The following is a 24,269-nucleotide window of genomic DNA, read 5'->3' as shown; positions in this document are numbered from 1 at the left end:
AAGGGAAATTCTTCACTGAAATCTAATGTTTTGCCTCCCAACCGGGGTTACCTACGGGCATGTATGCAGCCAGTTACCACGGATCAGTTGGCGGGCTGAAACTTATCTCACCTGATTTATTCTAAATTGCATGCTAGTAACTTCGTACAGACATATTTGAAAGATTAAAGCCGTTAAACTATGCTGAGAGTTTATCCTGTATGGGAAAATACCCATTTAAGCCAGACTGAGGCATGTAAATTGAACTAAATCTGTGCAAGAGCAGGGAAACTACGGGCCCGCGGGCAGCGGCAACCTATCCGTGTGTTTGCACGTCGCCCTGCTGTAGCACCCGACTGCGCGGGGAGGCGCGGGGCGGCGGGCGGCAGAAGCCCCGGGCCGGGTCGGGGCGGGGCGGCGGGGGAGCGGGTCATTGGGCGGCCGGTGCGGGGCGCGGCCCGGGGGGCGGGAGGGGGCCGGGCAGGGGCCGGGCAGCCGCGGGGAGGGGGGAGACCGGCGGAGACCCGGGAGGGGGAGCCGGATTTAAGGAGCGGCGCGGGGCGGTGGTGTCCTGGCCGCGATCGTCCGTCCCTGCCGTCGCACGCCTGCTCGCTGCCGCTACCACCACCATGCCCGTCAAAGGAGGCACCAAGTGCATCAAGTACCTGCTCTTCGGCTTCAACTTCATTTTCTGGGTGAGGGACCCGCGCCCGGCCCCGGCGGACACCCCCACCCCCCCCTGCTGCGGAGCCCGGGGCGCTGCCCGGGAGGGAGCCCGCGGGAAGCGGGGTTCGAAGTCCTGGGAGCGGTGGCTTGCTTGGGTTTTCGTTGTTTGTTTTTGCCTTTTTCTTTTTTTTTTTTACCTTTTCTCCCGCGCCGCCCGGCAGGAGGGGGCTGGGTGCCCGGCCCTGCTCCCCCCCCCCTCCATCCCTCACGCTGCGGGGGTTTCCCCTGGGGCAGCCGCGGAACCCGCGCCCGGGTGGGGCGGCGGCGGCGGCAGCGGCTCGGCGCCGCTCTCAGGGCGCGGGGGCGGCCTCGGGCCCGGCCCCGGGCGGGCGCGTCTTCCCCCGCGGGGCCCGCAGCCGCCTCGCCCCGGCCGGCCGCGGGGGGGGGGGCGGCGCCCGGTTACCTGTTGCGGCACTCAGTGTGCTGCGTGCCATGTACTCGGCAGGAGGTGTCCGAGTAAGATCTGCACCCGGCTCGCTGCTTTTTTTTATTTTTTTTTTTATTTATTTTTGGTAGGACCGTGGTTGGCGTAAGGCAGACTGTGTGTCCTGCCTGTTAACGGGTCGGAGGATGCTAGGTGCGGAGAGTGATTTTTTTTTTTTTTCTTTTTTTTTTTTCTTTTACCTTCGTCAGTACATACAGCGCTTGTCCGGGAACTCTGCTTGCGGGTTGTACTCCTTGGTAGCTTTTCCAGCGCAAAGGCTGTAAGGGGGGGTGGTGAGCCACTTCCTTGCAAATTGGCGCTTGTGGTTGCGATCGTCGTGTATGTGAACGCACCTTGGTGGGAGCCTTGCTGGAGCTGTGGCTTCTGCCTCAGATCTTCGTAAAGAAAGTCCTAAAATGGTTTAATCTGTAGAAGCACACCATTACAAGTGGAGATTGCATCTCCAGTGCGGTTTCTGCCACAACTGTCTCTGTTTGCCGGGCAGTGTCAGAAAGCATGGCTTAACTGGTAGGTTATGGCTGCTTCTCAAGCACTTGGGGTGTGGACATCTGAATTTAGTATTGTCTGCCTTGTGGAAAAGTACACAGGGAACGCAGTACAACTGTCGGTGTGCCTAATGTGTAGGTGTGAAGTGTGAGGCTAAAAAAACCTAATTTTCTCTCAGCTGTCTGCTGCAGTGGAGAAATGCATGTGTGACTCCTTTTCACCTGCTGATGTGGAGAAATTAAGTTGGAGCTGTGTAAAGAAACTGCTTCTGGAGTCGGTTACAGTATTGCGCGTGGGAAGATGCAATGCTAACGGATGAAGTACTTGTGATCTCAACTTACAAATGGGTTTCAGCAAAGTAAGAAAACGGACCTGGGCTGCAACTGAGGGAACTTATGCAGAGGAACTTTACAAGGGTGCAGGAGAGCACGTTTTGCCACCTGACACTTGCCAGGAGGGTGAGGAGGCAGGTCATATTTGGAGGGTTATAGCTGGTAAGAAGAAAAAGCCTAACAACACACTGGCTGAAACCTGTGGGTCAGTGAGGTGCTAAACCACTTGTTGAGACAGGAAGAAATATTCATGGTTTGCTTTGTGATTTTTTTTTTTCAAAGCTACAGACTTTCTACAGACTATTTTATAGTGCAGGAATGCTTGTGTGGCAAAGGCGTTGCCTCAAAGACGCTCTTAATGTGAGTGTCGCCATTTTGCTCCCTAGGGCTGAGAACAGGGAGTGTCTCTTCATTTAGCTCAGGAGGCATCTGTTGCTTGGGGGTTTCATGGTAATAAAGCTCAGAAGCTTTACTTGCACCTTTGGGTGTCCTGTAAGCATGGATGCAGGCTTGACCTGTTAACAGGGTGGAGGGGAGGAGGAGTGGTGGTGCGGAAGGGGGCTGTACCACATGTAGGCTGGTGCTGCTGCCCCAAGTAGGGTTGGTACCCAGAGGAGACATGAGGATGCAGCTTTTCAAGTGGCCTTCCCAGGGGATGGCTGTGTTCTCTTAAACCTGGCTAGGATGTGGGGAAAAGAAGAGAAAGTGAGAAAGAAGAGTTAAAGGGGGATGAATACTTCTTCCTCTTGGGGTGTCCTGACAAGTGGCTGGAAGCACCAAGAGGCAGTAAATACAAGCAGGTGGGGTTAGCCAGGGATAAGTGTGTTTGTAGACCGGCTGCAGTAGTCCTTGACTCTCAGGGCTCACTACGTGTATCTGTGCCCTACTACAACTGTCAAAGGGGAGTTTCAAGTATGGTGTTAGTGAACCTCATGTCCTCTATGGAGGAATAAAGCAGCAATCTCTTGGGCCATTTTAGGCTGTTAAGCCTCAATGAACAGTGTAAAGAGAAGGTGTATTGGTGCAGACAGCACTAGAGGACAGGAACAACCCTAATAAGAAAGAAGACTTTAATGTTTCTTATGGCATTGGAGGTGTGAAAAGGCCATTAAGTAATGGAAATAAATTGAGCAAAAATGTTGTGCCTGAGTGCAATTCTGATCCTAAACTTGAAGGCACAATCAGTGACTGGCTCTTGGCCTTGGGAAACCCCCACAAGAGGAGGAACAAGCCTTTTCTTGCTTCTGAGTAGGTCATGGGTGTGGGGTCCTATTGCCCAAGTGCTACTCAGGAATGGTGACAATGATGTAGTTAGATTTAGTGCACCTCCTTGAGCAAGAGCAGCTAAAAGGTCCTGTGAAGCTGTGATCAAGTTTATACCCCTTCTTTAAAATAAGTTACCTCAAGAAGGACAGGTGAGGCATTTAAATGGTCTGCAGCAAACCTGCAGGTATTTGTAGATTGCATGTCAGGTGGCATGTATTTGCCTCCATCAGAGACTTGAGTGAGGGCAAGAGGAAGCAGAAGGAGTGAAGCAGCTGGGTATAGGAGGTTATTAAAACAAAAACTGGGAAACTCTCAAAAAGTTGAAGCTGTGTCCAAAGGAAGGAGATAAATGTTCATAAATGCTGGTGGGGCAAATACAAAAAATATAATAAGGCTAGCCAAAAGAAAGCTTTAGGTATAACTTGCAAAAGCAAACCCACCTAACATATCCCTCTTCAGACACATTAGGACCAGGGAGCTTCCCAGGGCCTCCTTACAGACAGTAACCCGTCAGGTGTAAACGTGTGTTAGGAGTGATGTTCTGTGGGACTTTCTCTTACTGGATGTGCTTGGGGAAGACCTTGGGGAAGTTCTCTGCTGTAACCATCTTTGACTCTGAATCCCTCACAGGCTTGAATTGACCTGTCAATGAAAAAGTGGTGAAACAACAACAGCAAATGCTGATTAACAACTTGCCAGGGTCACACAACAGTTACTTCAGAGCTACAAATGCACTGTGATTAGGTAAAACCTCTTGCTCACCACCTACCTTGGTGTCAGAGGGCTGGAATGCAGTGAATTTGAGTCTGGGGTTTTTGTTCTATGTTATTCTAGGCTATGTAGAGTGTGGCACATGTGGTGCCTCTGGAATAGGCAGAGGAGAAGGTTCTTGAAATAGTAAGTTGATGTACACGTGGAGATGTGACACTGAGGAAGAGAGAATGGCTGCTTTAAGGGGAAGTCAGACTTTGTGAAGCTGTTAACTCTGAAGCCTTCCAAAGCCTGAATCTTGGACAGAAAGAGTGCTGGTTAGTATTAGTTTGCTTTTTCAATGTCTCCTGAAAAATCTCAAGGCTCTTAGGGAAAGTAAGCAGTCCTGGAGTAAGATCCTATCAGGGATGAAATCGCTGACTGAGCGGAGGCAGGGCTGAGATGAGGCAGAGCTCTCTTGCGATGGAGAGAACCAGCAGAGCTGGCATGCAGGAGCAAACTGCGTGGTGGTCAGTACAGTCCCACCTAATCTGGAATAGCATGTGAGGTAACATGTCAGGTGCTTGAGTAGCATCCGTTCTTCAGAGCGATGAAGATGGGTGCATGCTGACGTAGCAGGCTACATGACAAAGCAGAGTGACACTTGCCAAAGGTAGGCATCAAGTAATGTGTGGGAGGCAGGAGCAGGAAGCAGCCTGGAGTTACAAACTAGTTGGCTCAGGGGCATCTGCTGCCAGAGGGATGAAATTTTGGGAGAAAAGGGTCTATGGTATCTTCATGAAAGCATCAGGTGGGTGCTCAGCAGCAGCAGATGAAAACCAGCTTCAGAAGTGAAGGAACAAGAGAAGCAGAAAGATGGTGCTGCTGCATAAATCCATTGTGTGCTGGTGTCTTGCAATGCTGTGGGGTGCTCTCCTCTCCTGCCTGCCTTGAGAGGAACATAGCAGAGCTTGGTAATGTTTGGGAAAGGAAGAGGAGGGTTTCTGCTATCAGGAACTGCTGAGTGAATTGGGATTCTTCAGCCTGGAAACAGATGGGGAAACATGCTAGAGGTCTCTAGGATCACAATTGGCCAGGTAGTAGGCAGGGCTTGACTGTATTGAAAGAGTCAGTGAGTAAGAACTGAGGGATATTAAGTCTGAGAAGAGGAAGTTTTGGAAAAGGTTGTGGCCGTGCACACAGTGGTGGTGCATTCTCCCCAGCAGGTATTGTGGAGTATGCAGTTCAAGGGGTACCCAATGAATGCAGTGTTTGGCAGCCCTCCTTAACTTTTCTTTTCCAAAGGTACTGTCTGTGTCTTTGCACAACCTGTAAGCGCTCCACATGTGAAGTGGGAGGTTAGTCCTGGGAAATGCTACTCTGCCCTGTTCTGATACCCTTCCTGAGGAGCCCTCTTGTAGGATGCTGTGCTAGATTATGGGGGTAACTGGTCTGATGGCTTTTCTCCAGTTGGTAAGGCCAGACCAGGCATATATCTCACTAAGCATGATGCCCTCAAACTTTTGGGACTCCAGAGCTTTGGTTAAAACATGCTTGTGGCCTGATTGGCAGGTATGGGGATTTGTGGATGGTTGCTAGAAATGCTTGTCATGCCTCTGAAGTCTGGTTTAAGCATTGCATGCAACTGTCTAACTTGTAGGGAATGGTTTTTACTGTTGCACTTAAGTAGATGAGTAAGTTAGGTGATCCAGTCCCTTCTGAGGGGTGGCTGCATCTTGGCTTCAGTTCAACTATTGCTGCAAACACCAAGTTCCTCACTGCTGTTGTGCTTCTTTGGTGGGGCTGATGTACTCCCACCTGGGTTTACCCTGTCTGTTTGCTCTTCTGTCTGAGGGTTACTAGTACTGGCCCTGGCATCTCTGGTGTGGTCTGTAATGAAAGCTGTACCATTTTAGGCTTTTGCAAGTTTGGGGTTTGAATTGGGGTCGGTGAGGGAAGTGTTGAGGCTGATACAGAAGTAATATCAAGATTTTTCTACCAAGCCAACTCAAGCTTGGCAAGAGGCAATGGAAACATCACATTATGCGCCTTACACCTAAGTGGTCTTACCAAAGCTGGTTTTGAACAACCTTGGTGCGAGCACGTGCTTGATTACCTTGAATTGTGTAATGAGTGACTACCTCTAGCTGAGCTCCCTTAACTCACTGGGTTTGCTCAGGCTTGTTGGCCCTGGTGACAAAGTCTTTTTCCAATAAAACTGTTGGCTCTGAGCAACTTGGTGCATGTTGGGCAAGTGCCTGGCATGGCCTGGGTACCAAGCATGTGCCTGCGTGTTCTCCCACTGGATTTCTCCTGCTGAACAAAAGCAAGGGCTTGCATCATTAAACTTAAATGCTGGGTTTTTCCCTTGTGAATTTTGTGGAATACAAAGACATCTGCTGCTAATATTTATAATTTAATGTATTATAGGCAAAGAAGTTCTGTAGCATGCAGTCAGAGTTCATGTTGAGTCTTTGAGCAATTATTTTCTTGCTCCTTTACACTATAAGGCAAGTGTCTTGTCTGGGCTCTCCGTTCTTCTGTGTTTTGTTTATCAGCAAATGCATTTGTCTATGGGAGTGCCTGCTACAATAACATTAGTAAGATTAGACCAGCAGGGCTCTTTTCTTTCTGTAACTTGAAGATATCTGTGTTTTTTGTTCTGGAGCCATAATCTCGTTTGCTGGTGCTGCACCAGGAACAGGCAGTAGCAGTTCAGTACTCTGACTCTGCAGAGGGTCTTCTCTGCTCAAGTGGAGACGAGAACTTGCTGGATGGGCAGGGAAATATGCATGTGTGTATGTATATATGCATGCACATACAAAAGGAACAGGAATTAGTTGCTTTTGCTTTCTGTAATCAACTGATTTAGTTGCTGACTGCACAATAGGAATCGAAATGCTGCTTGGGCTCAGTTCAATGTATTTTAACTCCAGTAAGTCTTGTAAAGCCAGGAGTGGAGTTGGAGGATGTTGCCTTGAGAAACCTGATATGAAGGTACTTGTACTTAGAGTTCTAGCAGTCCTACCTCCTATTTGCAATTTAAATTGCAAATATAGTAAACCAGCTTCTGAATAGGAACTTGTATGAAATGGGCACTAGTCTTGGGAGTGGTTCAGGAATTCTGTAATGCTGCTCCTACTGTACTGGAGCACCATTTTATGGCAATAAATGCTGTGACATTAACTTAGCCCACAACGTTCTTGAAACTAGCTTAAGCAGAAAGAAAATACTTCCTTTCCAGTCTACTGTTTTTTTTCTCTCAAAGGAGTTTGGAAATAGCTGCAGTTTCTTATATAACTGCTAGCACTCATTGCACATCTGTTAGGAAAGCTTTTTTTTTTTCCCAGAGGTTTGAAAACCTGTGCTGTTATGGATAACACTAATCCTGTAATTAAGGGGTTAGAGTGATGTTGAGCCTTGTCTGTACTTACTGTTTATGGGTTTTTATTTATAGAGTACCAGCAGGTAACAGGACAGAAACAGAGTTCATTGCTTCTCATAATGCTCCCAATTTCTTTGCCGGTGTGCTTTGCAACGTTATATATGTTTCTGGCTTTGTTCATATGCTGTCTTGCACAGTGAGGGAAAAGTTGTTCGTCTTACACAATGGAAGATCTGAGTCAGAATTTTAGCTAAAAGTTTTTATCTGTTTGAGGTGAAGAGAAGTTAGTGGCTTTTTCAGTGTACTCTTGGTACACCCTCGGTAAAACCTACGTAAGAAACAGTCATGCAGAGCCTGACATACCTTCTTACTTGAAGAAAAAAAATAACAGTATTTTGTTAGATGGAATGCTGAGCTGACAACACTGAAAGTAGTATTTATTTTTGACTGACTCTACCATATTTCTACTTATTGACTTACCTTCTGCTAGAGGTAATGCCAAAACTTGATGGAAGTTGCACGTAAGCTTGGCCTGAATGTGCTAAAATAGCAGAACCTATAGCTTCCTGTACAAAGGCTTTCTTACAGCCTTTGACCCATGTATTGGGAGTTCTTGCAATGTCTCACTTCTCTATCCCTGCCTCCATCCTGTGGAAGTGGAGTATCATTAAATCTAATGATTCCTGGTGCAAGTCTTCTGCTAGGAGACCCTATCTCTGAAACCTCAGGTGTTAAAGGGAAAAAAAATGCTGTGGAAATTGCTTGATAGCATGTCTCAGCACTGAATGCTCCAAGTTCATGCTGAAGTTAGCCAAGTATGGTGAGGGGAGGAAGGCAGAGGGTTCTGTATGGCTTCTGCCTCCAGGATAGATGGGTTGTTTTTCATCTCGAGTATATAGCAACTGTCATCTGCAGTGGTAGAGATCCTTTCAGTTATCTCTTGTCACATGGAAGGCTAAAAGAATGCAGGGTGTCAAAGGTAAATACCAGAACACACCTTTAGATATGCTCAGAGGCAAAACCATGTAGTTTACAAGGGGGAGACCAGAGCAATGGGAAGGGCTGACTTTAGAGAAGGCACTTGTCAGAGTGTGGGGCTGGATGGGTGGGAGGAGGGAAGTCCTGCAGAGGAGGCTCACTAGGGGCAGAGCTGTGTAGGAAAGGAAGACAGACCAAAGAAGTTTTTTTTCTTGTAACAGGCAGAAAGATGTATGCAGGAGTAGAGCCTTTGAGGCAATGGGGGTACATTTGCATGTGATGAAAAAACAAAAACAAAACCCAAGGAGCCTCCATAGGACTAGAGGAGGAATAACCAGGTATTTTTACCCTTGCTTGGCATATGTCCATTGCAGCTGCAGAATAGAGATTAGTCAAGCAGAAATAAGCTGGGAGCTATAAGTTGCTTGGTAGTGGTTAAGGGAAACGCAAGAAGCCTTGCTAGCACTAGCTTGAGCAGGGACGTCAGTAGCATACTTGTGCCAGGACATGCACAAGAGAATCACTGCCACAAACTTTTTCAATGCAGTGAGTGAATAGTACCCCTTTAACTCCATGTTTTGGTCAGATTGGTTGAAAAAAAAAAAAAAACAACCCACCTGTCTTCGGAGTTCCCTTTCCTATACTTGTTACTACAGAAATTATGTACATGTTTCATAAGCACACAACCCTGCTCTTTTCTTAGTTTTGTAGGCTTTTGTGCACACAAAGTGACTAGCTTCAAGAAAACAGTTTTGTTCTTTTTCTGTTAAATTTCTTTTTCAGCACAGGATAGATCTACTTAGAAATATCCTGTATTACTCAACTCCTATGACAAAACAGGTCTGTTAGATTGGGAAAACACTTAGATTAAAAACCTAACAACTAGCTCTTCAGGGAATCTGCTTCCACACAGCCTGGGCAGGGGAGGCTTGCACCCCTTTCCCAGGAAGGAAAAACAACAGCTATCAAAAGTGCCCCAACATGGCTGCCAAAACCTACGGGTGTAGCACTGGTGAGCAGAGGGGTGGCTGTGTACCAGCCTCCAGTCTGCCCAGTTGGGCTGAGATGCTGCCAAAGGCAGTGGGTGCCTGTGGGGCTGTGCTGGCCTCTTCCTCTTCCTCTCTAGGCCTTGGTGGCCTAGTCTCTGGTTGTTTTGATAAAAACTTGAAGTTTCAAATTACTGTCTTGCCTTCTGCTTTAAAACTGCCTTTTTTTAGATCAGTGGACATTGTGAGCACAAACTGAGAACACAAGTCTGCTTTCCTTAAACCAAGACAAAAAGTCACTTTCTTGCAAGAAGGAGCTGCTTTTTTCCCCCCAAGTCCACTATGGAGAGAATTATCACTTTAATGCTACGGGTTTTCTTAGTGATCTGGAGCAGTTCACTGACATCAAGTATTATCACTGTTCTGTGATCCCGTAAGTCTCTTGCCTCCCTGTGATGATAACTTTTTTCACAGGATGACTGCTTTCCCAAGGAGAAAACATGATGCTTTACCCTTCCCCCCCACCACCACCACCCAGAGTTAAGTCTGTTTTTTAAAAGGAGACATATTAAGTACATCAGCTCTCCCTAATGTTAACCAACCAGTTTCTTTCTCAGAGATCATTAACTGAGCCTTCTGCTTTTTTTGGACTTGTAAGATTATCTACACAGTTGTTGTATGGCTTAGAGATTCTTCACAATTTGAATAGTCTGGCCTTAAGGGTCTGCTGGGGGATCAGCTCTGGGTTTTAGTTTTACTGTCCTTTGCTGTGCCCTGTTCACTTTGCAGTACTGTCCCAAGCTCTCTACTTGAATGCTGAGGCTTGTCAAACCACAAACATAGGTAGGGGCAGACAGCTGGGTGTGCTCAGGCTTGTGGCTTTGCAATTCATGAGTTCCTAGCAAAACAAGCAAAGGCTGTAGGTTTCCTCTCCTAATGCTGCATATCTGGATGCGTATAAAAGCTGAAGACTGTTTGATGACCCAGGAAAGTGAGTCTCAAACAGAGTATTATTAAATACTGGGTGTCTTAACTGTAGGCTAGAAGCAATGTGTGTTTTTTCCCATCACTAAGCCCTTCTGATTTTTGAACTGAGGCACTGAAGTGGGATGAGTTTGCAAAGGCTTTAAGTGATGCTGTAGCAGTGAGCACGGGTAGAGCAGCAACCCTTCTCTCTGCCAGTCCTCTTGTATCTCTCCCTTCCCCTGGGGTGCTGCGGTGGCACAATAAATTGAAATAATAACGCTGTTGTGACGTACCATATACAACCAAGGTTCTTTGGCATAACTTAAAGTTATTTTGTCAGCATAGCCCTAACAAGGAAAGCAGTAGGTACGTGCAGGCTTTGTTCTTGCTGTGCACTTTGTGAGTAAGCCTGGGCCTATGCACCTCCGACACCAACAAAGTGCCTTTTGCATCGCTCTGGAAACCACCATTTGGGTTTGGCTCTTTATGCATTGCATATCACTTCATCTTTTTCCCAGCTAAAACCCTGCAGCTCCTCTTTGAGGCAGGCTTGGGAGTCAGGTGCCTGCCATACAAGAAATGCTGGTTTTTTCTGGCATGGCTGACCTCTCGCTTTCCTTCACTGATACCTGAGCCCTTTACACTTCAGCTAGGATGCTTTCTGCTGAGAAGCTACAAGGGGTATACCTTCCCTTAAACCCTTGCTTAGCTCCATCCTCTTTGTCCTGGGTGAATCTTCAAAGCTTTCCTTGTTTGTTTTTTTTTTTGGAAGAGCAAGCTGAGGAGGTTAGCAAAGGCAGCCATGGGCAGCAAGGCTGTGCCTGCCTTCAGTGCACGCAAGCACTCCTATAGCAGGGAGAAGGGGCTCTTGGGCTCTCCCTGTGGGGAGAGCGTGGGGCAGGGCGAGTCAGGCTTGGTGTTGGGTGTTTTCTGTGGAATTCCTTCCATATTCTCCCTGAAAATTAACATTTTAAAGTAAACACTTTCCAGTTCTTGGAGGCAAATCAAGAATGTTGTTCCCTTTTAGAAGGAACTTCTTATCAGAGATAAGGCTTTACTTCTTCTTTTCATGCCTGCTTAGCCTAACCAAAGCTCCGGACTTTCTAAGCTTATTGCTCAATCTTAAGTTTAAATTTTTAATGTCTGCTGCAATGCTGCAATTTCTGTCCTCATCTCACTTTTGTAGAGTTTTTTGGTAGTTAAAAGGCCTTCAAAGGAGAGAAGGAAGAGCTGAGAAGCATACTCTCCAGCTTTCTAGTTTGTCCTGGTTTCTTTTTTGTTTTTGTATGCAAGATGACCACAGGCTTTCTTTTTTAAAGCAGGAACAATTCAGCCTGTTCAAAGCAAATTGTTAGTATTTGCCTTACCAGCGTGCAGTTCCCTCTTTCTTGCAACACTTCTCCAATGCCTTCTGCCAGATGTTTCATTCAGAAGCTAATTTATACACACAACAACTTGCTGCAAACACAGGCACTGATTTTAAAAGGAACCTGGAGGCACACAGACAATAATATAATAAAACTAAATATTATCTAAAGTTTGATGGTATTGTTCCAGATCAGCACACAGAAATGTTGCTATTTTAGCAGCCTGTATTTTCCCCTTCCTGTCAGTGCAGTGACTTATTGGATTGGTTTTATCCTGTTTTGCAAGAAAGACCACTCTAAACTCTATACTGCAGAACACTGAACTCTTACCAGTCTGTTTAATATGCTAAAACTTCTAGCTGGCCTTAAAGGTGCTTTTTCTTGCATTACACTTGTCTTTCAGTGTGAAGATTTAAGATCACTAAGCCGTGCAATGTCATTAATCACTCCGAATAAAACAATGGGTGGAGGGGTCAGTGGAAATACTGACACTTAGTGTTTTGGTAAACCTTGGTTATTTTCAGTAAAGAACAAGAATGGCATTGTTCTTGTGTGCTGTAGTTTAATATGTAGACGTGTCTATAAACGAGATGCCTCATGTCAGGAACTAAGTTTGTTCTTGTTTTGGTATCCCCGTCCTTTTATGCTGGTTCTTTGTCACCACCTCTTTAAATAACAGACCTGTATCCTGTGTTTACTTCTGATGTTGTTACTAATGCAAGGGTAAATGTATTAATTGGTATTATTTAACAAGGCTTACTTGTTCTTACAGCTTGCAGGGACAGCAGTTCTTGCAATTGGACTATGGCTTCGGTTTGATTCACAGACCAAAAGCATCTTTGAACTGGAATCCAACAACACGACGTTTTACACAGGTAAGCTAGGAGATGGCTCAGCGTGATAGATCACACTTTTGTGCCCTGACTTCAGACTGCTTAGAAACCTTTGTGTTCTTTGAAGGCTAAAGACAAAACAGTCCTAAACAGCCTTGGTGGGGAAAGGGGCCAGCCTCTGTGAGCTCTCATGCAGGCAGCAGCAGTGTCACACGAGCAGTTTCTTGGCTTCTTATGCATTGTATATCACTTCATCTTTTTCCTAGCTTAAACCCTGCAGTTCCTCTTTGGGTGCTGTTGGGTAAGTGTTTTGTAGTCCCAGGGACTCCTGGCAGACATAGAGGATGTCTTTTCCTGACGCTTCCCACAATATAAATAAATGAGTAGTCAAAGATGGCATGAATAACTATTTCTGTCCCTGTCCCCCCCCCCCAAGTGACCAGCTACCCCAAGCCACAGCTCTATCACCTCATCTCTCCTGAGAGAACTTTTACAGCCCTATGTATGCTTATTTATACTGAACATAATGGAAGGGATGCACAAATATCTTGGTCTATATGAGCAACTGTTACAGGCAACCTAGATCAATGTAGCTTCAGTTAGGCCAGATAGAAGTTATTCTTTGATATATTCTGTTTTGCAAGATTACCAATTGGGGGACAAACATGCATGTTTTCAATTTGTTATTCTAATGTCGTAGGAGTTCCTAACTGAATTGGGTTTTATCCTGTATGTTAGATTTTGATCTCTACAGCCACTTTTAGGCTTGGGCAGAAGAACAGATGCTTCTTTGGTTGTTGGCACCTGTAGGTGCTCAAACACTTTTTGAAACCAAGTGGGTATGTTTGAAGACCTCTAATAATTGGGAAGAAAACAAATTCAAATATGTACCTTTCTTATGTACATGTCTGTCATCTTTGATTTGGATAATCCTTATACATACATATTTCACATCCCTGTAGCGCCTGGATTTGCTCTCCTGTATGGCATCACTCGTTAGCCATCCACAGTGTGGATAGGTTGGTCTTTTTCTTACCAAGAAAACTGGTTCCTGTGGTGAGCTACTTGATCTGTCACAACACCCAAACTGGTGTTTAAAGGGTCAGTAAAGATGGTGTAAGGCATGCTGGGAGGTGCAACTCACACTTGCAGCCTTATAGTACCAAGGTAGCCTGTGCCTACAGGGAGTACTGTTAGGAATGATGAGTTAGGCTTGCTAGAGACCATAGCTGGGAATATTGAAATGCTTGTGAGACTTTGTGAAGAAGCCACAGGCATGCAGGTGGCTTACCTGTGAGAAAGCTTGTATTTCACCCATGATGTGCTGGCATGGTAGCAAATTGTCTTCTTGTGGTTGCCAGGAAGATTTCCATATACTTTTAACTGGACCTTGGAAAGGGAACAGAAATCTAAACTTAGCCATTTAGCTGAATATTTAACAAGTCTTATTTTGGGTAGTCTAAAACAACTCTTCAACTTCCTAAACCATGAAAGTTTTATGATATGATACTTAAGCTACTGGCTGAATGCAGGCAGTGAAACCTGCTTGAAATCTCTGTAGGTTAAACTGAGTTTTTAAAAAAGCTTAATAGCAATTACCGTTTTAACTAATTTTTCTGGGAGTAGTTACTGACTGCAGTTTCTGATAGGAAATAGAAAGAATCTGTCAGTTTGTACCTAGTAACAAAGCAAGTTACTTCAAAAGCTTTCTATACTACTGAAAACAAACTGGAATAAGAGGTTCTGATGGACTTTTTTTTTTTTCAAAATGGAAAAAGTTTAAGCTGGGGTAAAAATGGGTGCCGGAATTTCCTGCTGATAAGAAATGTCAGGCTTAATCACTTACATATGCTTAATCAAGTAGATGTTATTTTGGCAGCTAATCTTACCAGTTTGCATTTAGAAAATATAATTGGGAAATGCTTACCTATGGCTTTCTTTAAATAGTATTGATTTGGTCTCTGAAGGCCAGAACTGTATTTCTGTCTATATTGATAGAAATGTCATACTAATTCTACATGCTTTGTGCTGATTCTTTGTCTCATATTTCACCACCTCAATAATACTTTCTTGCCATCCTTTGGGAATTGTTTTGCTCACTCCATCTTGTTGCTCTCAGCAGCTAGCAGGTGCAATGCTTAAGCTGGCAGCTCCCAAGCTTGAGAGGACTGGGCATAAATGGAGTCTTTTAGCCCAGAAATGTTTGCCCTCTGCTCCAGCACACTTGCTACCTAAATTCTGGGCAGAATGGTCTACAGGCTCAGCCACTTGATATGGTTTGAAGAAGTATCTGCTTTTGCAAAAGCACAAGATGCTGAGTTTCTTGTAGTTAGAGAGGCTGTTGAGTTAGGCAGCTGAAGTGTAGACTTGTACTGCCATGACTGGTGGAATAATTCAGTGTTTCCTGATGGAAAAGCAGGGTAGGAAAGCATTTAAAGCTTTATGACAGGTTATGATGCCTTTTAATACACTTCTAGAGGTAGCATGCTTCAAGAAGTCTCTCAGGTATTGACAAATCATTAGTTCCAGCTGTCTCTAACTGCAACACACTCTTCATCTGAAGATAAGTTGGTAACTGGCTGTGAGCTGGTTTTAAAATGTCTTGCAGTTTGTCTTAGATGGCTTTATTTTGCCCATTTTTGAAAACTTCTGAAACTGCAGTAGTGGTACACATTAACTGTTACAAGTTGAAGTTTTTATTTATCAGTACATTTCCCCACAAGTGTTGAGATGTGTTTGCTTTGAAAATTAAGCACAGCCTTTTTTGCCTGGAACACCTCAGTAAATAAACTTAAACCTTGGCAAAAGCTACAAATGCTACTTGTGGAGCAACTAATTTTATATCTTGCTGTTGAGGTCCCAACTAGCCTGTATACATGTCTGTTTTTTCTCCTCCCTAGGAGTTTACATCCTTATTGGAGCTGGCGCACTTATGATGCTGGTTGGTTTTTTGGGATGCTGTGGTGCATTGCAGGAATCTCAATGTATGCTTGGCCTGGTAAGTGTTCAGAGTAGTGTTTAAATTTTTAGCAGCGTGATGAGAAAGGAAGGAAAATATTACTATGCAGTTAAAGGGCAGCAGATGCTGATTGTTTTGGCTCCACAATGTTTAAACTCATGGTCACATACATAATGCTAAAATGTTAAATATAGTTTCCATTTCTGGCCCTAAATCCAAGCGTCCATGTTGTATTTCAGTACAGGGTGACTTCGGGAGTTAGTGACATATTCAGACTTTGAAGTATCAAGACTGGGAGTATGTGTTAACACAGAACTAAATCTTGATAAGAGTAATGCTATTTATTAAACAGCTTGCCCTGAACTCTGAAGGCTGTGCAATCTTCAGTCTTTGAGACCAGAACTGTGGTATTTGATCCTTGCAACAACAAGCCTCTACTGTTCATAATCACAGGATGAGCTCTTCTAGTTGACAACTGCTCTGCAAGCCAATTATTGGAGAGCAACCCCTTTGTTTTCAGACTGGAGGGGCCAGTAGAGCTTACTGGGTTCACGCACATCTGTACACTTGTGGAACTACTCATCCAAATAACCAGAAGACTTAGTTAATAAAAGACTGCTACTATTAGCTGGTGAAAGAACAATTCCCCTTCTATGTTATGGAAGACTTTAATTTCACATATTTCTTGCAAAATGATGCCTCCAGCTCTTTGTTGTAATTCTGAATATCTCTCTTTAAAGTGCCTTTAAATTGTACTAGAGTTTTGGACCTGGTAGTCAATTAAACAGAGATGACACTTTTATTTCTATTTTATGGGATACACAACAAAAGTGACCTTTAGCTCTCTGGGAGTTAGTGGCCAGCTAGGTATTAAGTAATGACTCCTACAGCAAGAGGAGTTACAAACCAGAGAAAAGAACTGGTGCTAGCTGTTGCGATGTGTCTTGAGTGACCTGGGCAATTTCAAGGTCTGAGTTAACAGATGATTGGGTTTAATTAACACTGATCAAAAAGGAGGACTTCTGCTTGGAAAACACTGCCAGGCTTTCTGACGCTCCTGGGAAGAAGTGCTGACCCAGTGCAGTGTGTCCTTTTTCCTAGTCTTACCAGCGTTCCAGACCTCCAGCAGGAACCTGGTTGAGTGACAGTTCCCACAAGGCTTGATGCTGGGGACTGGACAAGCTTGTAGTACATGTGTGATGCTGTTTTGTGGTGCTGTAGTCTTAATGATGTGGTCTTTCTTTTCTAGTTCTTCCTCTTCCTTTTTGTGATTTTTGCCCTTGAAATTGCTGCTGCAATCTGGGGATTTGCAAATAAAGAAAAGGTAGGTTGCTTTTAAAAGTTGGCAGGGTGGTGGGATGCTGGAACAGGTTGCCCAGAGAAGTTGTGAATGCCCCATCATTGGAAGTGTTCAAAGTCAGGTTGGACAGGGCTTTGAGCAGCCTGACCTAGTGAAAGATAGAATCATAGAATCATTAAGATTGGAAAAGACTTCTGAGATAGAGTCCAACTGTTAACCCAACTGCCAGGTCCACCTCTAAACTATGTCCCTAAGCACGACATCCACATGTTTTTTTGAACACTTCCAGGGACTGATTGCACCGCTTCCCTGGGCAGTCTGTTCCAATGCCTAGCCACTTTCTCCATGAAGAAATTCTTCCTAATATCTAATTTAAATCTCCCCTGGCACAACTTCAGGCCATTTCCTCTTGTCCTGTTGCTTGTTACTAGGGAGAAGAGACTGACCCCCACCTTGCTACAACCTCCTTTCAGGGAGTTGTACAGAGCAATAAGGTCTCCCCTCAGCCTCCTCTTCTCCAGACTAAACCACCCCAGTTCTCTCAGGTGCTCCTCATAGGACTTGTGCTCTAGACCCTTCACCAACTTCGTTGCCCTCCTCTGGACACGCTCCAGCACCTCGATGTCCTTCTTGTAGTGAGGGGCCCAAAACTGAACACAGTACTCGAGGTGCGGCCTCACCAGTGCCAAGCACAGGGGCACTATCACCTCCCTAGTACTGCTGGCCACGCTATTCCTGATACAAGCCAGGATGCCATTGGCCCTCTTGGCCACCTGAGCACACTGCTGGCTCATGTTCAGCTGGCTGTCAAGCAGCACCCCCAGGTCCTTTTCCACTGCACAGCTTTCCAGATGCTCTTCCCCCAGCCTGTAGCGTTGGATGGGGTTGTTGTGACCGAAGTGCAGGACCTGGCATGTAGCCTTGTTGAACCTCAAACAGTTGGCCTCAGCCTATCGATCCAGCCTGTCTAGTTCCTTCTGTAGAGACTTCCTGCCTTCAGGCAGATCAACACTCCTGCCCCACTTGGTGTCAGGACAGATGTCCCTGCCCATGGCAGGGGGGTTGGACTAGATGATCTTTAAAGGTCCCTTCTGACCCAAACCATTCTGGGATTCTATGACTGTGCCTGCAGAAAGTTAGCAGTCTACTGAAATCTGTACCAGTACCAGTCAAATCCTGATTACCCAGCAAATTTGGGGGAGAGGAAGAAGATGCATTCTAACAAAACAATGCAAGAAATTAAACTGTAATATTTAAAAATGAGACTGTAGCAGAGAAGCCAGAATCAAGATGCTGTTGCATGTTGGAGATGCCCTCCAGCCAGTACCTGGCTGAGCTGTGAAGCGAAGTGGGCCACCAGTGAAGCTTTACCATTTCTAGATAGGAGCTGGGTAAGCTATGGGCTGAATGCTTCTGCATCTAAAACATGACTGATCTGGGCTGTCCCCTCACAAGCAGTCAAGATTTGGTCTTGTTTGAAAATAAGGTGCTTGTTAATCAGGGTTGCTTTTCTGCTTGTATTATACACCAGGGTAATATAGCAACTTCTGGGGTACAGAAACGAATACGGAATATTTTTGTGTAACTGATGGGCAAAGACTTGGTTCTCACTCCTCCTAGAAGCTCAGAGCTTTGGAAGGGAAACTGAATCTTATCTGTTTAGGAGTGGCTTTTAAGGTGAGTGTACCAGTTAAGCTCACCCATTCAGGTGAGAAATGCTGTCCACCCTCTGTTTCCACCCTCTATTTCTACATGTCAAAAGGATGGGTATCGTAGGTTGCAGAATTTTTAACGACTGGCTTATGCAAAATAAGTTTTCCATAATTAATATTAAGGTAACACAGTAATACACTTCAACTCTGCTGTCCTGTAGGTTACTGAAGAGTTAAAGGAATTCTACATGGAAACCTATAGAAAGAGATCTCAACCAGCTGCCAGAGACACCCTGAAAGCATTTCAGTTTGCTGTAAGTACATGGTTATATGTAAACTAGACAGTACTGCAGCTTGTTCATGCTGTTCTCAATGTCATCCAGTCCCCAGTACAAGCCTAGTATCTTACTAACTAGAAGAAACCAAAGGAGTATTAGTAACAAATTGCAGAGAAGATCTTTTTTGCATAGTATCAGTGAATTCAGTATCCCTTTTTGTCCCTCAGCCTCTGAAATGCATAGAACTAGTTCTTGTTTTCCTAAACAAACTTGGAAGCGAGCTGGAAAACTCTAGATCTGTAGTATTGATCTAGAGGTACCATAGTATGCATACCTGCATTTTTGAGGAGTTCATTGTTGTGTCTGTAAGAAATACAAGCTGTCACCAAAATTAGTGGGTGACTGCTTAATGAGATCTAGCTCTTCCTTTCAGAATCTTGTCCTTTAATGCAATAAAGGCTTTTTAAAATTATGTTTATAGCAGTCACACTGGCAGAACTTCTAACCAAATTTGCATAAGGTCTGTAATAAAACCTAATGTAATCTATTTCTCCTTTTTACCAAACACAGAGCAAAAATAAGGATTATTTAACCTGACTTTCTTTTCCTGTGTTCTCTTGTAGCTAGACTGCTGTGGTGTTACAGGAATTCTTGAGCAGCAGTTCATGGACACCTGTCCAAAGAAGAGCATGGTTGAGTCGCTTTCTGTAGTGGTAAAGCATGACTTAATTCACCAACAACTCTGCCCAATGAGTAGAATGAGAAACATGTTTCTGAATAAACCCTTCCACTCCATGGGAAATTCCCATGTCACACTACTTAGCAACCTATCTCTATCATCAATCTGGTTGTGGAAAATCAATGTACTGTTACTGTGGAAAGAACAAGCAGGGTCAGCAGGAAATCTGAACTTTACAGGAAATGTGCAGTCTGTGTCACTAGACTCACTGGCGTGGTGGACAGCGTAAGGCCAAAACTTCACCTGAAAAAATGCTAGAGTGCTCTGTTCTCCTGGCTCCTCCTATTGCCAGGGCACATTCCTGGTGCTGCACAAGAGCTGTTGCGTCCCCTCTTGGTTAGGGAGAAGTAGAGCATGGGGTGGGAGCAAGTCTGAAGTTTTAGCAAGGAAAAGGAGAGGCGGGTAATGCATTGGTGGCCTGTTTAGGTGAGTGTAACTGTGAAGCTAATTCTCTGAATCGATACCCTTGTTGAAGTGTTGCTGCAAAGGTGCCTGTATGCCACAGAGAAGAGGCATCTTGTATAGTTCTTAACTACCCCTTTTTCCTCTTTTTCTTACAGCTGTCTTGTGCTCTTGCTTCATGCTCCAAGACAGCCTGCAAGAGTCTTCCCATAGAAAATAATGTGGGAATTCAATTAATGAGTTCATTTTTTTTTTCACATTACTTGTGCCTTCAAATATCTGACCACATGAGACATTTCAATCTTTATTTAGACTGTATCTTTAGTCCCGTCCATACAATCTGAGTTAGACTGTATGGGAATAGCTGAGACAGCATGCAGGTTTTATTGTTTGCTTTTGTTCTGCTAAGCATGTTTTAGCTTCATCTGTTGACTTCATCTTCTGATATGTTTATGGCCTAGTCCCAGCTGTAGAAAAACAGTAGATAGACTACAAGATGAAAGGGATATAATGGTGTGGCTGATCTGTTTAATCCTTGATTCAGTCTTTCCTTCTGGGCTACATAAGGAACAACTAAAGAAAGTTTTCAGCAGCTCACTGTAGTCTGCTGCTGGAATAAGTAGGACAGGAGCTGGGATGAGACTTTGACCAGCTACCAGGCTCTTAAAGATTTATACCTCTGTAAAAGTTCCTTGTTCTTTTTCTCAGCTACATGTGTCTTTGCTGGGGAAAGGACTGTACTTAAATTTTTCTTTAGTTGCAATGGTAATTCATTGTCCTGGGAGCTTCAAACTGGCACCTCTATGAATCTACCCAGAGCCTAGCTTGTATGCATGCAGCTCAAGAAATCGTGCTATTCCCATGCACCATGTGTTCATAAGGTGTCTGCAAAATTACAATAGCAAGTGGAAATATCAAGAGTAGCTTCAAATCTGTTTTGAGAAGGGCTGAGCAATACAGCAACTTAAAGGCTGACAGCCATTAGTAACAAGCCAAGCGTGGTACAACTGCTGTTTGTCCTGATCTACCTGATCAACTGCAGGTGTTCAGAAAGGAATCCTGCTGTAGCCAAGGTGCAGTTAAGAGGTTTAGGTACTTGAAGAGTAGACTTAAACTTCTCCACCAACTTTTGTGTTGGAACATCCCTGCATCCCTGGCTCTTTAAAGATGTGAAAATGAAGGCCAGTTCAAAGCAGCTTTCAAAAGATGAGTCTTCATCTCTAGTGCAAGCAGACTTGGTCAAAGGTGTAGCAGTTGGCAGATTTGAGCTCAAACAAGCAAGCAGAAACAAACCTTTCATATGTATGAAATGCTAATGAACAGTCTGCTTCTTTTCAGTCATGCCCTGCTGCCATTGATGATGTCTTCAATTCAAAATTGAATGTGATTGGAGCAGTTGGCCTTGGCATTGCTGTAATAATGGTGAGTTTCCAGATGTAGAGGGTGGCTGTATGGCCAAGGGGTGCTTACAGCAAAAGTCTGAATAGTGCCTGGTATGGCAGTCTACGAGCCCATTCCACTAATGACAGGTACCAGCAGGATCAGGGTGTGTGCTGTGGGGCCCTGAGGCAGCGCAGAGGGTGGGGTGTCTTGGACCTCCCTGCTTCTGCTTTGGATTAGGATCTGCCGCCTTGTAGTTTTAGCAGTGGTGAAGTTGTATTGGTAGCGTGATATATAGGGTGAAGACGTATTGGTCATGTTGGCAGCCCACTTCTTAATCCTAATATCTCTTGGGGATCCTTACTTTTGTTTCCTTTATAAAAATTACAGACTGTGCTAGGGAACTGAAATAACAGTGCTAGTAAGAAAATTCACACTTTTTTGACTTCTCTGGTAGAAAGTATGACATGAATGCAAATATGCTGGGATGATCAAAGATTTATTAGGAGATATGGCAGTGGTTTATAGCTGATATGTTTTGAAGTATTGAGGGTAAAAGGGATTCATGAGAATGGGCTGAAATTTGGGGGTGGAGGGGAAGGGAGGGCAGGGACACAAACTGCAGAATAAAGCCTTAATGTGGCCTCTGGGCCAGGAGGAGCAGGTGTGCTTGTCCCCATGTTGATAGAATGTGCTTTGATCGTCCGATTTCTAACGCATTTGCTTTCTTTACAGATTTTCGGCATGATATTCAGTATGGTTCTCTGCTGTGCTATTCGCAAAAACAGAGAAATGGTCTAAGAATAAAACACCCAAGACTGCTGCACTATAAAATCTTTGTCATTAACTTTAGCATTCTGAAAGCGTTTCTAAAAAGTTATATATTTGTTACCTTTTTAATGCTTTATTAGCTACTGATGTAGGTTTGCTTTTTGTTATAGGTTAAAATGATAAAGGTATATCTGACTCAAGACAAATATTGTACATAAAATATCTGACTCTTGAAACTTATGTAATTTGGATGTAATTTATGTTGGAGACAATTTGATACTTAATAATAAAGAGTAAAATGTATTGTATCTTTGTTGGGGAGAGAAGATTTTACTATGCTTATTAATCTTGCTGTCTGATGCATAGCATGGAGTTCAACTTGCATAACATGTTAAGTGTTAAATCACTAGGGCTTTAGTATCAAGCAGGAAGTAACTCCTGTGCCAATGCCATATTTGAGGGGAATTCCAAGGAATGGAGAAGATGACTGCCAGAGCATGTTAGGGAAGGTATCGTCATTCCTCCTTTCCTTGGTGTGTGTGAACAAAAGCAGTTCTTAATTATATTCCTAAAATGTTACAGCAGTAACATTTTTACTGTTGTCTTCATACAGGGTGGCAAAGGATGATTGTCATGTGTGTGTGTGTATATATATACACACACACTGTGGACAGTGGTACTTTGATGCAAACAGGCTGGGCTCTACCCTGGAGCCAGCTGGGCTTTCTTATGTCAGCCTGTCTGCTGACATAACTCTCTCCCCTGGCATCTGACATGGCCTTGGTCCTTTGACATGGCAGATTTCCATAGTGTATGTTCAGGATTTTTTTCAGTGGCTGGCTCTGTGCTTTGTTTCTCCAAAGCCAGTTAAGTACAATCTCAAGGGCTTATGGCATGTGTGCCAAATCTCAGGTTTCCAAGTGGGGAAAAAAAACAAGTTGCGTGAGAAGTTACTGTACAGCTCTGCAGTTGCTGCTTGCAGCAGCTAGAGCTCTGGCTATCCTGTTTCAGTTTAAAAATGGATGTGGGAGGGAGCAGAGATACTAGTGTGGAACCCTTAGCCTAAAGAATTACCGATTTGTCCTGTACTTCTACTCTAAATGGCTTTTTAAAGTTGGGTTTTTTTCTCTAAAATATCTTCTGGTGGGGGCTGCCTATGGATTTGGATCCTTGCAGCAAGTTGATGTGCTATACCTGTATCTGGTGCTTCCCTACTGTAGTATGTCAGCTGTGTTCCTAGGAGCTTCTGGTCTTTGTCCTCTAGGTACTACAAATGTCTCTTAATAGTCCTTGCTTGTTCCCACCTTTCTCTTGCAAGGAGGTTGGTATTTATTATGAGAAATACCGGAATTGTTAGGGTCAGGCTCTGGCTGTAGCTCTGGACTGATGTATGAATGTATTGCCCACCTTCGTTACACCTTGTCCAAGGGGTTATGCAAACCATACAGCTCTCCTCTGTAATATGTTGCACTGTTCTGTGTTGATGGGGCCTTCTTAAAAAAAAAGTCTGGATTTCAAAAAAGGCAAATGGTAATGATGCTTTTGTGTGTTTTACAGAGACTGGAATGACTCCAGAAAAGAGTTGATCTAATTTTCCTTCTTGAATATATGAGAGACTGGAGGGGAAAAAAACTCTAATCTCTTATGGGAATTTGAGACCTACCATGTCCCTGAGCTCTTGCAGAACTGAGAAGGAGCATTTTTGTCAGCTGTGCAATTCTGGGCATGAGACTGAACTTGGCACCTGAAAGAGCTGGGGTGAATTGCTGTCAACCATAGTGAAAGTTTACTGCTGACTTCAACTGCCCTTGGTTTTATTGCTCCATGTTGGTGCAAGTGTTCAGGCTGCCAACATCCAACATGGTTGTAGTCCAACACTAGCATAGTTTGTCAATGTCCAAGAAAATGCAGCGGGTTGTAAGTAGGGTGATGAGAACTAAGCTGTAGGCTTGGCACCTCAGCTCATGAGATGGATTTGGGTGGCAGCTATTGGCATCCAGGTCAACTGAATATCCAGAAGACTTAAGTTTATACCTTCCACTGTTGCTGCCTTCTACAGAAGCTGGATGGGGGCTTCCTGTGAGGTAGTCCTTACCTTGCAATGCTGCTGCCTTAACCACAGTGTTTACTGCAGCCCTTCAAGCCTGAGATGCCTGCTCCCTTCCCCCATATTTTAAGTCCTACTACCTGGCCTTTAGCCCTTTTTGAACATCCTATGTATGTAGGTCAGTGTTTTCTGAGTAATCAACAGATGGGTAAGTTGTCTTTTATCACAGAAGAAAGAGCTACTGTTTATTACTTGAATATTACTTTCCTTTTAGCAGGAACATGAACTACAGCCGTAAAACC

The 24,269-nt window shown here is 44.3% G+C and overlaps 1 protein-coding gene across 1 annotated transcript; it reads left to right on the top strand.

The window, feature by feature from the left end:
- Positions 1–491: 491 nt before the first annotated feature.
- Positions 492–22,228, top strand: CD9 (CD9 molecule). The gene is made up of 8 exons (XM_087766107.1): positions 492–674; positions 12,379–12,481; positions 15,340–15,437; positions 16,648–16,722; positions 18,572–18,664; positions 19,252–19,341; positions 21,108–21,191; positions 21,885–22,228. Exons 1-8 carry the CDS (start codon positions 609–611, stop codon positions 21,948–21,950), a joined length of 675 nt encoding a protein of 224 aa, XP_087622233.1. The 5' UTR covers positions 492–608; the 3' UTR covers positions 21,951–22,228.
- Positions 22,229–24,269: the final 2,041 nt, after the last annotated feature.

This window comes from Nipponia nippon, unplaced genomic scaffold, assembly GCF_047370975.1.
Source record: "Nipponia nippon isolate SJK-2023a ecotype South Korea unplaced genomic scaffold, ASM4737097v1 scaffold_3, whole genome shotgun sequence".
NCBI lineage: Eukaryota > Metazoa > Chordata > Aves > Pelecaniformes > Threskiornithidae > Nipponia > Nipponia nippon.
Note: the sequence above shows the minus strand (reverse complement) of the source record. Positions and strands in the feature narration are given on the sequence as shown.